The sequence below is a fragment of the Marmota flaviventris genome, chromosome 2 (genome assembly GCF_047511675.1).
Source record: "Marmota flaviventris isolate mMarFla1 chromosome 2, mMarFla1.hap1, whole genome shotgun sequence".
NCBI lineage: Eukaryota > Metazoa > Chordata > Mammalia > Rodentia > Sciuridae > Marmota > Marmota flaviventris.
The window spans coordinates 28,125,913-28,145,117 of NC_092499.1; the positions used below are offsets into that span (position 1 = coordinate 28,125,913).

General features: G+C 37.4%; 1 protein-coding gene across 1 annotated transcript in view; it reads left to right on the top strand.

The window, feature by feature from the left end:
* Positions 1-1,722: 1,722 nt before the first annotated feature.
* The window catches only part of Nek9 (NIMA related kinase 9), a 39,328-nt gene continuing 21,845 nt past the window's right edge, over positions 1,723-19,205 (top strand). Inside the window, exons 1-10 of the mRNA XM_027931744.2 lie at positions 1,723-2,104; positions 4,394-4,571; positions 6,586-6,641; positions 7,157-7,227; positions 8,930-9,035; positions 11,161-11,292; positions 13,034-13,144; positions 14,130-14,194; positions 17,992-18,042; positions 18,452-18,644. Of these exons, the coding sequence (XP_027787545.1) occupies positions 1,886-2,104; positions 4,394-4,571; positions 6,586-6,641; positions 7,157-7,227; positions 8,930-9,035; positions 11,161-11,292; positions 13,034-13,144; positions 14,130-14,194; positions 17,992-18,042; positions 18,452-18,644 (1,182 nt within the window). The 5' untranslated portion in view covers positions 1,723-1,885. The remainder of the gene's footprint in view (positions 2,105-4,393; positions 4,572-6,585; positions 6,642-7,156; positions 7,228-8,929; positions 9,036-11,160; positions 11,293-13,033; positions 13,145-14,129; positions 14,195-17,991; positions 18,043-18,451; positions 18,645-19,205) is intronic.

A 19,205-nucleotide genomic window follows, 5' to 3' on the forward strand; every position in this document is an offset into this window, starting at 1 on the left:
ACATATATAGTCTTGAACAAGAGAGCAAAATCCAGGTTCTCGTGGAGCTTATAGTCCAATGAGTGGAGATAATAAACAAGACATCAGCATTTTATAGGTAAGCATTCTGAAAAAAATAAGAAGGAGTGATGTCATAAAGTATGATGGCTGTGTTACATTTACTTTACCAATAATATCCCAACTGATAAAGATTTCTTAAATCTAAACCTTCTCTTCACTCACTGATACTATCTCAGAACCTGTTCTTAGAATATACATTGCCTTGTAACTTGTCTGTTTGCCTCCAGTTTTCATCCTCTGCATGTTCATCATTTGGGTCTAATCCAATCCAAGGTGCCCATAGTTAGTATCTGAGCTGGATGTTCATGCAAAAGAAGGCTTTATTACCCCTGTAATCTCAGCTACTCTGGAGGCTAAGGCAGGAAGATTGTAAATTCAAGGTCAATTTAGAACCTATCTTGAAATAAAAAAGGCTGGGGTATGTAGCTCAGTGTTAGAGCACTTGCTTAGCCTGTATGAGCCTGTGGTCCAATCCCTAGCATCACAACAAAAAAGCTTTATTCATTATGCTGGGGGAAAGATTACATAAATAGGGACTTCCCCAGAAAAGTTAGATATATGGTTACTAGTCATCTGCTTAAGAATATCCAATAATTTCCCATAGGAAACCCCAAACTCTGAGAAGAGATTGTATCTTCTATCTCACATGCACTCTGGATTCAAGCCACATGACCTCTTAAGCTCCATTATATCCTACCCTTTCATGGCTCTGGAGCCAGATTGCTAGGTGTGACCTCCCAGCTCCTCTTAATTAGCTGTGTTACAATGATCACTCAATTGGACGTTTTACTTGCCATTCTGTATTTCAGTTTCTGTAAAATGAGAATAGTGTGAGGATTAAGTGCCATGATAACAAAACATTTAGTATAGTGCCCAAAACATAACACTCAACAAATGTTAGCCATCATCCCTGTGCTGTAGGTCATATTTCTGCAATTTTATTTAAAAAAAAAAAAAAGTTTGGCCATATGAAGTTTCTCAAGGTCGCATAACTGATGAAACTATTGCTCAATGTGCTGCAATTTTCTTGATGAGGGCAGGGAGCATCTTACTGCAGATTCTCCATTCCCAAATGTGTCTGGCATAGTGCTCAAAAAAACGCTTCTTGAGGTCAGATGGTCAAAGATCTTAAAAAAAAAAAAACCACAGGAGAATGTTGAATCTAGAAAACGAGAAGGGAGAGGAGAGTGTCGGGAATGTTGACTGAAAATTTTTGTAGTGGTAAAGAAGATTCCAGGGAATCTAAAGGTAGTCCGAGGAAAAATAATTGGACCCACTGACCGAGATGTCGGGAGGCTATCAACATCCTATCATTATTACAATATCTCTTAAAAAGGAGCGCTGTCCAACGTTGGAAGGGACCGCTTCCCAATCACCATTCCTGCGGCGGGTCTGACTCCGAGACTGGAAGACCTCTGGACTTCCAGGAAGTAAGGGAACCTGGCCAGGGACGCAGGGAAGCCGGTTGCTGAGGCCGGAGAGTGCCCCTTCGGTGACGCCCTGACTCCGAAAGCCGGGCGGTTTCGCTCGGCTCTCACCACGCGCCCGCCAACTCCACCCCGAGGCCACACTTTTCCCCGTGGCCCCGAGGGCGGGAAGCCCGGGCAGCTGAACTAATCAAGTGGGCCTGCGAAGGCGGGGGAAACCTGGCCGGGCCGGAAACGCCGAGAACTGCTTCCGGGTCAGGGCCCCGGAGCCACCATGGAGACTCGCAGGGCTGCGGGGCCGACGGAACCGCAGGTCGGCGTCAGAACCAAGTGAAACGCTGCTTGGCCAGCGCCGCCTGGGACACGCAGGCCGGTCCCGGGGAGCCGCGGTCGCCGCCATGTCGGTGCTGGGCGAGTACGAGCGGCACTGCGACTCCATCAACTCGGACTTTGGAAGCGAGTCCGGGGGTGGCGGGGACTCGGGCCCGGGGCCCAGCGCCAGTCCGGGGCCGCGGGCCGGCGGCGGCGCGGCGGAGCAGGAGGAGCTGCACTACATCCCCATCCGCGTCCTGGGTCGCGGCGCCTTCGGGGAGGCCACGCTGTACCGCCGCACCGAGGTAGCGGCCCTCGGCTCTGGCCGCTGCCAGGCCGCCCCGAGCTTCTCCTTCCCGGTCCCTTCCTTCCCGACCTGCCCCCGGCTTCCTACGCGTCTTGAGCCTCCTTGCATAATGTTTAGACACCCGCAAGGCATATGTGTCAGGGTCTTCACCACTCTTTCAACTCACCTGCAATAGGAATTGCTTAGATTACTGATTTCCACTAACCGGTCATTTGTGCTTAGCCCGGGGAACCTGAGCAAATCACAGAACTGTCCATGAGATTTAGTTTTCTCATCTTTAAATTGGACTTAGTGATCCCCACCTTAAACCTTACCTTTATATTTTTAAGGTTATTTCGTGAATCAAACGAAGGTGTGTGCAAACTGTAAGTGAAAGTGGTATAGGAACGAGAGGTGTTGCCAAAACTTCCTTCCTTTCCTTGTGTAGCTTTCAAAGGTCGGGGTGGGGAGGAGGGGTATTGCTTCTGAATACCTCTACTTGCCTAGTTTTGTCATTATCTTTAAGTTCATAAATGATCACTCAATTGGATATTCTTCTTGAAAATCATTGGGAAGATCGCCGTCTGTTGGTTTCTTCACTAGTGTTCATCTTGCAGGCTTCATGTGTGGAAAAATATTGGTTATTCTAAGTTCTTGGGGAAACAAGGACCCAATTGAGAACCCAACGTAAGCAGAATGATCTCAATCTCTTCTATCCACATTCACAATGTATATACATCCTTTACAAAGAATCCATGGATCACTGATTCCCAAGTTAGGAATGTATACTCAACTCCACAGTGGTTATTCTCCTTTCAAAAACCATAAATTAGATTTGGTAACTAGTGTCTTAAAACTTTAGCTCTAGGATAAACATTTAATGAGACTTGCTGAGGTAGCTGAAGGTGATTCATCCATAGGTGATCCATCTGCAGTTCTACTGTCTGTTCCAAGCCAGATTATATTGATTTTGTTTTGTTTTATCCTGCTGGGGATTGAACACAGGGCTCTGCACATGCTAGGAAAACTGTCTACCTCTGGAGCTATTCCCCACCCCAACCCAGCATATGTTTAAGACTGAAAGAAGAGGTGGTTGCAGGCGAATATCTTTAAATAATTCTTTTTATCCTAATGCCACATTACTGTAAAATGTTAGATTTACTGTTATTCTAAATTACATATTAGTAATCTGTTTTCTTACTTGCCTTGAATAAGATGAATGTTGCCCACTTAAAATTTAGAAGTAAATCTTGGACTGCAATTAGTTTCACATTTTCTTGCTCATCCCTTTCCATTATTACCCTATTAAATTGATTACTATTGTCTTGAGTTGAATTAGATCACACTTTTCCAGAATTGTAGAGCATTATCCTTATCACCAAATATTTCTTAGATCTGTGAAGGTTTAGTTAGAAGCATCCCTTTCCCTCTAGAAGGAAAGGTTCAGTTAGAAGCAGCCCTTTCCCTCTAGAAGGTTATGTTTTAGTAAGAAGATAAGCCAAGTAAGAAAACAAAGAGCATTCCAGTTGTATATGTATGTGAATGAAAACGAATAGACAAATGCCATTTAGGTATACGAATGCTTAAAACTAAGGGAATGGTTGCATTCAATAAGTGTACAATAAAAGGCTTATTAAAGTTTCCAAAGAAGTTTCAAAGTTCTGACAGAGGCATTCAAAAGGATGAAGAGGGTTATGTGGTGGAGATGCTTGTGGGCTGGGAAGCAGTACTAGGAAAGAATTAGAGGTATGATAAAAAGGAATAGACAGGAGCTACAGGTAAATTTTTATGAATAGAGAAAAGTGTGACAGGAGATCATAAAGGTGCACCATGGGGTCTGACCTATCTGGAAAATTAGATATTAGGAAAATCTTAATTTATAAAATTAGAGGCAATCTTAGTATTTTCACTTTATAAGAAGCTGTGATCAGCTGTGGATGCTGTTATCCAGTTCTTTTTCAATATTCAAGCCCTGCAGCAGTCTCCTTTCTGACTAGCAGTCCTATAGGGTTCCTCAATAAAATCTTTAACGTCTGTACCCATCTTATATTTTTACTTGGAACTGACATCATGCAAATTAAGTATTGCAATAAAGTAAGAAGTAAGATTAGTTCATTACTTCCTCCAGTTCTAAAGTAAATTATAATAATTATATGCAGAACCTTTAACCTACATCTGTTTAAAGGAAAAAATTAAGAGTCAATCTTTGCCCCTCTAGGAAGTTTTCTTTCTAGGCTTACAGATCTGGGCGTGGATTCATTCACTGCTGGGCAAGAGGAAAGCACAATGCTTCTGTTACTTGTTGTAGGATGACTCACTGGTTGTGTGGAAGGAAGTTGATTTGACCCGGCTGTCTGAGAAGGAACGTCGTGATGCCTTGAATGAGATTGTTATTCTGGCACTGCTGCAGCATGACAACATCATTGCCTACTACAATCACTTCATGGACAATACTACCCTGCTGATTGAGCTGGAATATTGTAACGGTAAGGTAGAATTCAGTGGGACTTCCTCTGCAAGTCATTCTTATTATGTTCATACTTACCTTGAGGGGAAGAGTACAAGAAAAGGCATATATAATAGTGATAAAACTTTAAATGGATTTGTAGAGTTTAAGAGAAATTGTTCAGGCTTTGGAGAGTTTTGAAGTGTTGTACAAAATAAGGGAAGGGATTTTCCCTTGAGTATTCATATTCTTCCTTGTGATTATAGTTCCATCTTCAAAATGTTTTTTCAGTTGGATATTACATTTATTTTTCAAATTTTTTCCTCATGAAATAATATTAGCCATTAGGAACATAGTGTGGTTTGGTAACACTGGATAGTTATTTTTATTGACTTTAGCTAAAGTTATCCTGTTGCAAGGTGTCTAAAGATCGTAACGGAATGACTGATTTCTTTAGATCATTTGTGTGTAAGATTTGAGTAGTGCCTGGTTAATAGGAAAATAGACAACCCATATCCCAAGTCCCTCTACTTTCTAGCTCTGTAACCTTGGACAAGAAACTTATCTCTGCCTTGGTTTCCTCAACTTAAAATGTGTTTATTGATAATCAGGCTTGGTGACACACACCTCTAATCTCAGCAGTTTGGGAGGTTAAGGCAAGAGAATCATAAATTCAAGGATGGTCTCAGCAACTTAGTGAGACCCTATTTCAAAAACAAAATGGACTGGGCATGTGGCTCAGTGGTTAAAAGCCCCTGGGTTCAATCCCCAGTAACAACATCAAAAAAGTTTGTATCTAGCTATAGGGTTGTATTAGATCATATTTTAAAGCCCTTAGGGTAGGATTTGGTATGTAGCAAGGTTTGGTACATCCTATACAAGAGAATACCCAAAGCCCCTTTTTGAGCTGCATGCTAAAGAGGTACCAGCATATTCTTCATTTATAACTTTTCTGCCTAGACTCTGGTCTTTCACAATTGTTTCTGGTTCTGATCAACTGTAAATATAGGATATTGTAGTAGAAAATTTTTAAGTAACAGAAACCTTCTTAAGAAGTTAAGTTTCTGAACTATGTAATGTTCTGAACAACTAATAATAAAAATTAAAAAAAAAAAAAGTTAAGTTTCTTTGTGGTTAGGAGGAACCAGAACAAATGATACATTTATTGAAACTCCGAATTACTAAATAGCAGGGGAAGAGAAATTATAAAAATTTACCCAGGCTAAAGTATAAGTTGCAGCCGAAAGTAAGACAAGCCAGGATTGTTTGCAATCTGTATTAGTTTATAAAAAAGTGAGAAGCAAATTAATACTTATTCCACAGGAAGAAATTCATAAAGGGAGTAATGATTGGGAACAATCTAGGAGTAAATTTTTTGGGAAACCTTTTCAGTAGAAAGTGGGAAGAAAAGATTGTTCATATGCACCCTGTATGTAAAACATTGCATCACAGACATAACCCAGATGTTCTAGTAGTCACACTGGGAGAATTATAAAAATATTGCCGATTGGGCTGGGGTTGTGGCTCAGCAGTAGAGCACTTGCCTAGCACGTGCAAGGCCTTGGGTTTGATCCTCAGCACCATATAAAAATAAATAAATAAAATAAAGATATTGTGTCCAACCACAACTAAAAAGTAAATATGTGTGTGTGTGTGTGTGTGTGTGTGTGTGTGTGTGTATATATATATATATATATATATATATATATATATATATATATATATATATAGCAGATTCCTTCAAAAGAAGTCTAGAAAAGAAAATCATGACTTTGAAGCTATTTCATTATTAGGGTACTATAGGAATGGTCTTTACTGTCATCTTTTCTAAAAATACCACACTTCCCATTTTTGTCTTGAATTAGGGAGGGGAATCTTCATATAATATTTCTGATAGTTTTGTACCCTGTGAAAGGCCAAGAGAGAAGAAATTGTTTCCTTTAGAGAGGAAGTTGAATCCTTCATTTCCTTGCATCACCTGTTAAAACCCTATTAGATGGAGTCAAGTTTTTATCTCTATTAAGCATTCAAACCTGTTTCTTGTTTAATTTCAGGAGGGAACCTGTATGACAAAATCCTTCGTCAGAAGGACAAGTTGTTTGAGGAAGAGGTAATTTATATGTCTATGAAAGGAAGCTGAAATTATAAAGTAATTCTTACATTTTGGTTGTGAAGAGTTTTTTTCCCTTTTATTTGGACTCCTTCCGGACTCTGATATTCATTAGAAAGAAAACCTCTAACAAGAAACCTGTCTAGCTGCTTCCCGACCGTTTTACCTCTACATCATGGTTTACTCTGGCTTTCTTTTCTGGTTCTGTTACTGCATGCTGGTATGCACAGTATTCCATACTTTTGCATTCTTCCTGAGTTTCTACGAGAAAGAAACTGTTCCACTATACTATATTTTATGACAATAGAACTGTTTTATGGAGACCTGCTTTTTCTTTTTATCCCCTACCACTTTTCTTTGCTTATTCAACGTAGAAGCAAAAGATGTCAAGTCATGTTAATCATAACCTCTGGTTGCGGTTTCCTTTTTTGTTTGTTTGTTTTTGTTTCATGTGTGTGTTTATTTAAATGAATTTTTTGTTTACAAAACAAATATAATTTATTTTGTCTCTGCAGATGGTGGTGTGGTACCTTTTTCAGATTGTTTCAGCAGTGAGCTGTATTCATAAAGCTGGAATCCTTCATAGGTAATGAATAAAGAAAATGTATGGATAGATTCTTCTTTTTTCTTTTCTTTTTTTTCCCCTGCAGTACTAAGGGATTGAACCCAACGAGTTCTACTACTGAGCTATCTCCCCAGCCCTTTTTGGTTTTTATTTTTCCCAGGCTCAAACTTACAGTTCTTCTGCCTCAGTCTCCTGAGTTGGTGGAATTATAGGCATACATCACTGGGCCCAGCTAGCACTTTTTTTTTCTTTACCAAACAAGAGTTTTTCCATTGATATAATCAGGACAGGAAAGAGTGAATAATGAGGGGCTGGGGATGTGGCTCAAGCGGTAGCATGCTCGCCTGGCATGCGTGCGGCCCGGGTTCGATCCTCGGCACCACATACAAAGATGTTGTGTCCACCGAAAACTAAAAAATAAATATTAAAAAATTATAAAAAAAAAAAAAGAGTGAATAATGAGAGAGATTATCTTCACTTTTTGAGATTAAACCATGTTTGTGATCTAGGAAGAATCTCCTCAGTAGCTAGATACCACTTAGTCATTACCTGTAGAGGTATCTTAGAGTTTAGTAGATTAACTTATCAGGAGAGCCGAGAAGGTAGTATGAGAAATAGTTTTAATCTGGATGGAATCCACAGTGAGTGTTTTCTCTGTGCAATAATAATTAGCAATTGTTTTTAATTCTGTAATTAAGCTATTTTAATTTAAATAAATGGCATTTTGTAAGATTAATTGTGCAATTTTACTAAATATTTGATAAAAATTAGGGGGAACAAAACAGGTTTCTGTTTATTTCTATCTATTAAATAGAACCATTTTTAAGAGCATTTCTGCATCATTATGCCCTTCTTTTGGGGATGGGGTACTGAAGATTGAGCCCAAGAATGCACTCAAACACTGAGCCACATCCCAGTCCTTCTTTTTTTTTTTTTTTTTTTTTTTGAGGCAGGATCTCGCTAGATTATCTAGGCTGGCGGCAAACTTGTGGTCCTCCTGCATCAAGCTCCCAAATAGCTGGGATTACTGACATGTGCTACCTCACCAAACTGTAGTTAGCATATAATTCTTGATGACTATTGGATGGCTACTGTTGCATGTTATTTTCTTTTTAAAAGTAACAAAATATGTTGTTCTGGTTTATTCACATGTTTCAATAAAGGAAGCCAGAATCTAAACTAGGATTATTTTATTTTATACATGGTCAATCCATCTTTGGCAAAAGAGTCAGTGGCTTATTTAGATGATCTAAAACAGCCTCGTTGTGTTGATGCTGAGACATGTAGCCTCTTCTGCCTTAACAGATTTTTTAAAACCTTGACACCAATCAGATGCTAAATTGCAGTAATACTGAAATGGAAGGCTTAAGTGGTAGTTGCAAAGATAGTGTATTTTACAGGAATTATGGTTGCCTGCAGCCCTATTTTCTCATCTGACTTTCAACTTTTCCTAATGGTGTCATTGGTATGGGATACACTCTATGTTGTGAAAGTCCTGTGTAGTGAAGTTAATTCTTTGCTTTTACTCCCTAAGTCCCCTTTTCAGTGTTAAAATATGTGTGAAAGTGATGATCACTGTGTAGGATATTTGGGGCCCCATAACAGAATCTGACCAGTGAGAATACATTCATATTTACTGTGTATTAATCTTGGCAGGATGTTTGAGTAAGATAAAACTGTTGACTATATGGACTTCATACATGGCATCTTTTTTTTTTTCCAGAGATATAAAGACATTAAATATTTTTCTGACCAAGGCAAACCTGATAAAACTTGGAGATTATGGCCTAGCAAAGAAACTTAATTCCGAATATTCCATGGCTGAGACGGTGAGTACAGGTTGCCCTTCTTTTTTTTTTTTTTTTTCCTTTTCCTTTCTAGCTCCATGAGAACCATACCCCCTAAATCTTGGACATTTTTCCCAAGACACTCTCTCCCTTTTTCTTTTTTCCCCCCTTGATTATACTAGTGATTGAATTCAGGGTGCTCTGCCATTGAGCTGTATCTCCTGCCCTTTTTATTTTTTGTTTCAAGACAGTGTCTTGCTAAGTTCTGAGACTGGCCTAAATCTTGCAGTCCTCCTGCCTCAGCCTCTAGAGTCACTGGGATTATAGGTGTGTGCCATCACATTGACATTGAAAATATTTTTTTTTCTTTAATATATGTATTTTTAGTTGTTGATGAACCTTTATTTTATTCATTTATTTATATGTGGTGCTGAGAATCAAACCCAGTGCCTCCCACAGCTAGGCAAGAGCTCTGCCACTGAGCCACAATCTCAGCTCAAAAATCTTTTGTGTGTGTGTGTTTCCTTTGAATTCTGCTTCTGGTTCAGAGAGAAGCCTATGTTACAAGCAAAGCCTAATTAATGCCCAGTGAAGAATCAGTTCTTTAATAATCACAGTCTGAATTAGAAGACTCCCTTCAAACCTGATTTTGATTGGGTAAAAAGAAGACACAAGACACAGGGATCTTATCTTTTTAGTAATTATAAAATCCAGTTATGGCCAGGCACGGTGATGTACTCCTGTAATCCCAGTGGCTTGGGAGGCTGAGACAGAAGGATCTCAGTTCAAAGCCAGCCTCAGCAACTTACTGAGGCACTAAACAAGTCTCTAAATAAAATAGAAAATAGAGCTGGGGATGTGGCTCAGTGGTCAAGTGCCCCTGAGTTCCATCCCGGTATCCCCCCAGAAATATCCAGTTATGATTGTTCTGCTTTTATAATGCTCTATCCTTAAAAGAACTTGGAAATGTAAGTTAAAAAATTATCTTTATCCTGATGTTTTTTGGATAACATCAAGATATGCCTGCAATATGTGTGTGTTTATTTTTTATTTATTTACATGAGTTCTCTTATTATTCTAGGGTTGTGAGTCCCTGTTTCAGAAACTCATTTGTTTGTATGATGAAGGCCAAATTAAGTTTCTAAACATGCAATTATGTCCTTATATGGATTTTTCTCATCAAAAACAATCTGATAGGGCTGGAGTTCTAGCTCAGTGGCAGAGCGCTTGCCTAGCATGTGTGAGGTACTGGGTTCGATTCTCAGCACCATGTATCAATAAATAAAATAAAGGTCCATTGGCAACTAAAACAATATTTAAAAAAGAAAAGAAAAGAACAATCTGATAAAACCCAGACTTGACTTTTCTAAGCCATTTAAATGCAATGAATTATCTGAAAATTTATAAAGGACATGTATGTCATCTGAAAAAAAATTTTTTTTCTCTGTTGAGTAAAGATGGCTTGTCCCAAATAGTGGGAGAAGCAGACTTTTGTACAGAACACTTTGTTTCCGAACTCATTCTTTTGTGTGTGTGTTTATTTTTTTATTATTTATTTATTTTTTTACATGAACTCTCTTATTATTATTTTTTTTTGCATTACAATGCTTAATACACCTTTATACCTCAATTTATTATATTTCTGTATCCAAGATATGTTCCAAACTCATTCTTAAAGCCAGACAATCTTCAAATTCCAAAGAAATTTACTAGCTACTTTAGTATCACACATGTTGAATTGAGCCATGTAAAAAGTTTCATTCCGGTGCATTTCAGTTAGAACTTTTAACCCATTCATTCAGTTACCATCTCCCCACTGCCAGTTCACATTAGTGAATTTTTACTGAGTCTGTCCCAATCTGTATGAAGTCTTCACTAGGCCTTGAATGCCTAAAGCCTGTGTGAACTAGGACTCAGAGCCATTGAGCCTTCCAAGTTGACCATAGTGCCCTTATCACAGATTGCCCTTTTATAACTGACCCAAGAAATTTAATATGAATAAAATTTTTCCCCATAGTGGCATCATCTCATAAAAACCATTTTGGGATCTATTAGTGAATATTTTATGTTATTATCACTAGTTTATAGGAAATTTAACTTAACTAAAATGTTTATACAGTTACTTCAAAAGAGAAATTATTTTTTGTTTTTTTTGTTTATTGTTCAGCTTGTGGGAACCCCATATTACATGTCTCCAGAGCTATGCCAAGGAGTGAAATACAATTTCAAGTCTGATATCTGGGCAGTCGGCTGTGTCATTTTTGAACTGCTTACACTCAAGAGAACATTTGATGCTACAGTAAGTTGGTATATTATCCCACATTGTCTTTGCAAGTGATTCAGATTGGTTAAGTGAATCAACTTCATTTATCTCTGAGCTTCTGATTTCTTAAACAGAAATCACTGTATTAAAAAATAACCTGTAGTCAGACACCAGATTAATATTATATCATTGAAATACTGAAGACTAGATTTATCTCCAACATTAATTCCCTACTGAAATGACCATAATCAAGCAATTTGAGCACTGTACTTGAATATGTTGACTCTGATTTTAAAACTGGCTCTAGCATCACCCGTGTGATGCTCCAGTTTGGAAAAGTTATTTCAATTCTTATGCTCTAGCTACATCTTTTGTTTGTTTGATTGATTGATTGTTTGTTAAATGTGGTGCTGTGGGTTGAACCCAGAGCCTCATATATCTAGGCAAGTATGCTACCAGTGAGCTACATCCCATCACCCTTTAAAATTATTACAGAGTCTTATTAAGTTGTTGGCTGGCCTCAAAACTTTTGATCCTCCTAACATAGCCTCCTGAGTAACCGGCATTACAAGCTTAAAGGCATGTACCACCAACCCAGCTTACATAATTTTCTCTTTTTTAAAATTAAAGCCTGATATGAAGGAGCATTTCTCAAACTTTAATATGCATTCAAAATCACCTAGACATCTTGTTACAATACAGATTCTATTTCATCAGTGTTCAGGTAGAGATCTGATATTCTGCATTTCAGACAAGCTCCCACATGATGCTGATGATGCTTCTCCATGGACCACCACTTGAGTAGCTAAAGTGAAATCATGTTTATTCTCCTTCAATCAGATGTGAGAATTTAGGCAAATCATTTCTTGGATCCTCTATTTTTTTTTAATCTATGGAAACAACATATATCTTCCCAAACAATATATAGTCCCTCATGAAAATTTTTAGATATTGTATGTGAAATATGCAAATGTAAAATTAAAAAAAAAGAAAAATGCAAATATAAGATAATGCAAACTCATTGGTCTTTTATGAGACCTATTTATTTTTCTAAATCCTGAAGTTTGTTCAGGTGTATCATCTAATTCTCCAGAATAATATAGTAGAAGAAAAATGACTTTTGGAGTCAGACTTTAGTTGGAGGATGGCTTTCCTTTTACTTTAAGTGTAATTTTGAGCAAGTTACTTTATATCTCTGAGCCCCATTTTTCTTGTGTAAAAATTGATAATGATAATAACTTCTTTTTGTTGTCTTTGTAAACATAAAAAAGATCATATATGTAATATACCTACTGGTCTTTCAGTTAGATTGTTGTAATATTAGAATAATTTTATTCTTATCACCTTGTTATTATAAGATATCTGTGTATTATTTACTCTATTGCCTGTTCAGCCATTATTTAGGATATATACATTAGGAGATAAATTAGTTGGCAGGAGAGTTACTTAAAGTAAAGAAGCATAACTAATTATGCTTTCCTTTATCTTGGGATTCAGTTGAAGATTATAATATATTCTGAGCAATATGCTGTTGGCTATATAGTCATAGTTTTAATCTCCATTTTGGCCATTTAGCTTAATTTCATCTGATAGCAGCATTGCATCCCCAACCATTTCTTGCTGATGCATACTGATAGTTATAATATTATATCAGACCTAATATAGAACAATTGCCAACTTTTTAAATAATGGTCACAGACATCCCTGAGCCCCTGCTGGTAGATTATAATGTCATCTTTATATAACCAGGAACAATGCAGTCATCATTTTCTCATAGAACCCACTCAACTTGTGTGTGAAGATCGTGCAAGGAATCCGTGCCATGGAAGTCGATTCTAGCCAGTACTCTTTGGAATTGATCCAAATGGTCCATGCGTGTCTTGACCAGGTAGGTCTGACTTATATATTGATTTCAATTTTACATTTTCCTTTTCTAGCCTCAGTGTTTAGGATATGGCATAGATACAGACCATACAGAACCACATTATCTTCCCAGATAAATGCATTCTGGTATTGGCAACTACCATGAGTTGCCAATACCAGAATAGGTATTGGCAACTCATGGTAGTTAAATACTCCTACTAACAAATTTTTACATTATTTTGCTATATTAATTTTCAACATGGTTTTGCCATCCAAACTGTGCTGTATATTTTACAGTCAAAATTTACCTCTATAAATTGATTTTGTAAAATGCAGTCAGAGATGTAGAGTTTCTGATTGTTGTGTTTTCTCTTTGTTTGGTACTGGGGATTGAACTCAGTAGGGCTTAACCACTGAGTCACATCACCATTTCTTTTTATTTTTTATTTTGAGACAGGAATTCCCTAAAGTACTTAAGCCCTTGCTAAGATGGTTGGTGAGGCTGACCTTGAACTTGTGATCCTTCTGCCTCAGCCTCTCAAGTTGCTGGGATTTTTAACTTATAAAACTCTAACTAGGTGTGCATTGCCACACCTAGTTAGAGTTTTATAAGTTAAAAAAAAAGAATTATGTTTCTGGATACCACCCCAGACCAACAGAATTTCTGTGGCTAAAGTTTAAAAATCTTTATTTGTAATATTTGTAATATGCACCCCAGTGATTATTCTGTGCCACATGTATTGAGGTTTGAGAGCTACTACCCTAATTGAACAAGTGAAGAACATGCATTATAAACATCCTCTTTCATGTACAGTGTTGATGGTGACAAGAGGATAGGCATTAAACATGGAATGTGACGTTAAGAAATGGTGATTTTTGAAACAAAAGGCTAATGTACAGTAGTCTTTGACTAATTAATCTTCATCCTTATAAGACAAAGTAAAATTTCTCATTAGATCCGATATTACCCATTTCTTTTAAGTGAAAACTAATCTATTTTTACTTTTTAGGATCCTGAGCAGAGACCCACTGCAGATGAACTTCTGGATCGTCCTCTTCTCAAGAAACGCAGGAGGTAAAGTACAAATAGATCACTTTCATTAGAGATGTTTGACTGCTATAGAGGCCTGATCAGAAAAAACAGGAAAAGGTGGAGTTTCCTAACTTGGCCACTGTAGTGTTATTTTCTACCAACACTTCTGCTCCCATTGCTTGAGAGTGATTTCTAGCTTTTACTTCCTTAACTATTTGCTCTAAATTTGTACTGATTAGACCCAAAAGCCCTCTACTCCCTCAGTACGTGTATTTTCTATTCTACAGTATAGGCATTGATACCCATAAGGTTGTATCTAAGTTCTGGCATTATCTTTGCCAAATTATTTAACAGCTCTTTTTGTTGTTGTTCTTGTTTGTTTTATCCACTATAGAGTGAGGTAAGGTGAGGAATAAAGAAGGTAACACATATAAGGTGCTCAGTCTGGGACCTGGTAGAAAGTGCTTAGCAGCTGTTGGATACAGATGTGAATTTGGGCATTTTTTTTTTTAGGTATGATTGTTGAGATAGTGTGTTGGAGTTGGACAAGTGTTCTTTATGAACTTCTTGTCCACTTCTTGAGGTCAATTTTTATTAACTTCTGACAAACTCTTTCCTGAGATTTTTTCTGTCCCAGGTCTCTAGAGGTAGGCAGGCTATCCTTCCTGTAGGAGGCTTCAAGCCTCAACTTAAAGGAGAAGTATTCCTTATCTTTTCTTAAATTTTCTAGTTTGTATTTCACCTTATTATTTTTGCCCCACTACACTTTATATCTTTTTTAAATATATCCTTCAAATATTCAAACATTTACTGTACTCATTTTTAAGTCTTGTTCTTATATGTACTAAGTATGTACGTCATTCCATAATTGTTGCTATTTATCTTTATTCTGTTGTCATTTAATTAATCTTTTATTAGTGTTTTTGTGTTTATTCAAACGTATTATTATTTTAATCAGTGCAATAATTGTTATTTTTATGGTATAGTGTGACATTTTAATACGTATACATAATGTGTAATGATCAGTTCAAGATATTTGACATATCTCTCACCTCAGACATTTATCATTTCTTTATGTTGGAAACCTCCAAACTCCTCCCTTCTAGTTATTTTGATATATTCAATTAATTTTGTTAATCATAGTTATCCTACTATGCTATGTAGAACATTAGAAGTTATTCCCCCTATCCAGCTGCACCCCTGTACCCATTAATTATCATCTCTCCATCCCTCGCTCATCCACACCCTTTCTAGCTCCGGTAATTACTCTTCTGTTCTCTACTCCTTTAAGGTAAACTTTTTAGGTTCCAAATGTTAAGAACATGCAGTGCTTATTTACTTTGCTTGATTTATTTCACTTATAATATCCTCCAGTTCCATCTGTTTTCCTGAAAATGCTGATGAATAGTATTCTACTCTGTGTGTAGTCTACATTTACTTTATCTATTTACCCATTGATGGATACCTATGCTGATTTTATATTTTGCCTATGAGGAATAGTACTGCAGTAAACATGCAAGTGTAGGTGTCTCTTTGATATACTGATATCAATTCCTTTGTATACATACCCAATAGAAGGATAGCTGGATCAAATGGTAGTTCTATTTTCAGTTTCTTGAGGAACTCCCATACTCTTTTCCATAATGTCTGTGCTAATTTATTGCCAATAACAGTGTCTGACAAGTTTCCCTTTCTCTATATCCTTGCAGCATTTGTTACTTTTTATATATATTTTTTAATAATAGTAATTCTAACTGGTGGTGGTTTTGATTTGCATTTCTCTTATGATTAGTAATGTTGAGCATTTTATCCTGTATTTACTGGTCATTTGAATATCCTCTTTCAAGAAATGTGTATTCAGATCATTCACCCATTTTTTTAATCTTCTTTTTTCTCATTCACCCATTTTTTAAATGAGATGATTTGAGGGCTTTTTTTGCCATTGACTTGTTTATGTTCCTTATATATTCTGGAATCAATAGTTTGCCAATATTTTCTCCTCTCTAGATTTCTCTTAATACTATTGATTGTTTCCTTTCTGTATAGAAGTTTTTTAGTTTGATATAATCCCGTTTGTCAAATTTTGCTTTTTTGCCTATGCTTTTAGGGTAAAAGCCAAAAAGATAGACCAGTGTCCTGAAGCATATCTCCTTTATTTTCTTTTGATAGTTTTATAGTTTGGGGGCTTACATTATGCATTTGATCCATACTTAACCTCTAACCAGTGATTTGGTGCCTAGAATTATGTGTCATACTCCAGATATAGCACTATGACCTTCCATTAATGTTTTATGCCAATTCAAGCAATATCACCCTTTGGGGCTGGTTAAACACATTCATAAATTTTATCTAGTTTATACCCAACAATATAGTCAATGTTTAAATCTCTTATTGAAATACTCCAATTAATAAATATTTTTATGGTACTGGGAATTGAACCCAGGACAGTTCTATCTCTGATCTACATCCCCAGCCCTTTTACCAGTTTATTTTATTTTATTTTATTTTATTTTATTTTGAGATGGGGTGTTATAAAGCTGCCCAGACTGACCTTGAACTTATGATTCCCCCTACCTCAGCCTCCTAAATCACTGGGATTATAGACGTATGCCACTGCAGCAACCCAGTTTTGGACAAAATAGAGTTTATTCAGTGCAGTAAGCAATTTAACAAGTGTCAATTTTATAGTTTCGCCCAGTGGAATATGCCAACATCTATCAGTACTAGTAGAACCTTAGTTGATAATTTTTAATTGAAACTTTTATTGAAATAATTATATATTTACCTGGAGTACTTTGTTGAAAAAAACATAAGATAGAAGTTTTCTAGACAGAGAAAATAGCATAAGCAGAAACACAGACACAGGAAGTTGTGGGAAATGTTCAGGAAACACAAAGCCCTATTTGGCTAGATTAGCTATTCTAGACCTGGGGTTCTCCGTGCAAAATCTCAGGAGCTTTCACAAATTACTGATACCTGAGCACTGCCCTAATAGTTCAGCTATGATAGATTTAGTCAGAATGATAATCCTGGACCAGAACATAAGGTGTAAGTGGAAAAAAAAAAGACTACAAAGAGAGAATCTTGAATACCAGGCTTAATTTAAAAATAGTACAGAAGTATTGGGCATTTAGGAGAGAACAGCTCACGTGATGAGAGGCGTACTTAAGGAAGAGTCATTTAGCAGTACTAGGATTGATGTTAGCTTAGCAAAGAACGGATGAAAGTGGGCAGGACTGTGGTGAGGCTGACTAGGAGGCACTGCCACAGTATAGATAGGAAACAAAGTTGCCCAGAGCTAAGGTGATGAGACTGGACAGGAAGAGTTGTGTTTTATAAAAGGTGCTGTATAGGTAGGATCCATAGAATTGAAATGTTGAAGAAAGGAGGAGAAAGGAGTCAAAGATGATTGAAGAAGGGGGAAGGAGTTTGCCAGTTACAGAAATAGGTAAGTCAGAAAGCAAAGCTGGTTTAGGAAAGAGATAATAAGCCCAGGTTTGGAGATGCTTGATTTGGGGAGTCAGTGGGCAGACCAGATGGAGATATCTATCATGTGCATCAGAGGTTCTTAAGGCTCCCTGCTCCAACCTAGACTGGTTCTCAGAAATAGAAAGCAAGTGGCCCCAAACTACTGACTCTCTTTAATATAATCAATTGTCTAATGCAAGATCTTATAACTGTTTTGAGTTGTATCAAGGTACCTTCCTAAAAATATTGTCATATTGTAGGATGCATTCAGTTAATAAAATTAAATCTGTGAAATATATTAAAGAGACACTGTTGCCTTATAGAAACCTATTATTTCAAAATTCATGTGTCTTTTGCTTTTCTTTTGGTAGAGAGATGGAAGAAAAAGTCACTCTGCTTAATGCACCTACAAAGAGACCAAGGTAATGCTCAAGAAACTATTAATACTATATGTACTGAATTTCCACCAGAAGGGTCTTACTTAGGTCTATGCATTATTTGATCCCAGTGGCCTTTGATATCTTCTTAGGAGCCACCATGTGCTTAAATTTCTGAAAAGAGAGCCATAATTTCACCTTACACTAACATGGACGGCATTACATTGATGAATGTTGAAAAGTATAGGTGTTATGGATCAGACTAGAAACTGGCCTGGCCAAACTGTGATGAATACCTGAGGCAGGAATTGCAAAGCTTGCTGTGAGAGAGGGTTGAAAGAATATATTTTTTTATATCATAATTGGCAGTACTTTTAAGGGAACAGACTGGAAGCAGTCTTCTTTGAGATTGTTTTTATGTTAAATGTGCCTTTGTTCTGGGGGTTGCTGGCAGGTCAAGCACCGTGACTGAAGCACCCATTGCTGTAGTAACATCACGAACCAGTGAAGTCTATGTTTGGGGTGGTGGGAAATCCACCCCCCAGAAACTGGATGTCATCAAGAGTGGCTGTAGTGCCCGGCAGGTGTGCGCTGGGAATACCCACTTTGCTGTGGTCACAGTGGAGAAGGAACTGTACACCTGGGTGGTAAGTGAGAGCTAAGGACTTTTGGAACAGTGCTGTCAGCCTACTTGTTTCCTGGGCCATGATGTCGAAGCATTTTGTTAGTCATATGATGCAGGCTGCAACATGGGGTGATGGAACTTCAGCTCTACGAGAATGGAAATTCTGTTTGGTTCACTGATGTATCTAGCATGCCTGGTACATACTAGGTTACCTGTCAGCATTTTCTGAATGAATGAAAGAGGCAAAGAAAACTAAAAGAGCCCTAGCTTTGGACTCAGAAGAAGACCTGGCTCTTCAATTTATAGTTAGAGGATGTACTTTGTTTCATTATTGTGGGGTTCAGAGCAGCTAGTATTTGTGAAATAGCTTTACAGATGAAATACTGCATCATGTCAGGAAACCTCTGACTCCCACTGGTGGTTGAAGATGCCTAGGTATATCTTACATAGAACTTTTCTTGGTTGCCTTCTTACCTGCTTAACACAGTGAGTTTGTTGTTTCTTACCTCCCATTTTCTCCTTCACCTGCAGTGAAACCTTCATCCCTATCACTCAGTTGAGTCTTGACAAAATAACTGATAAA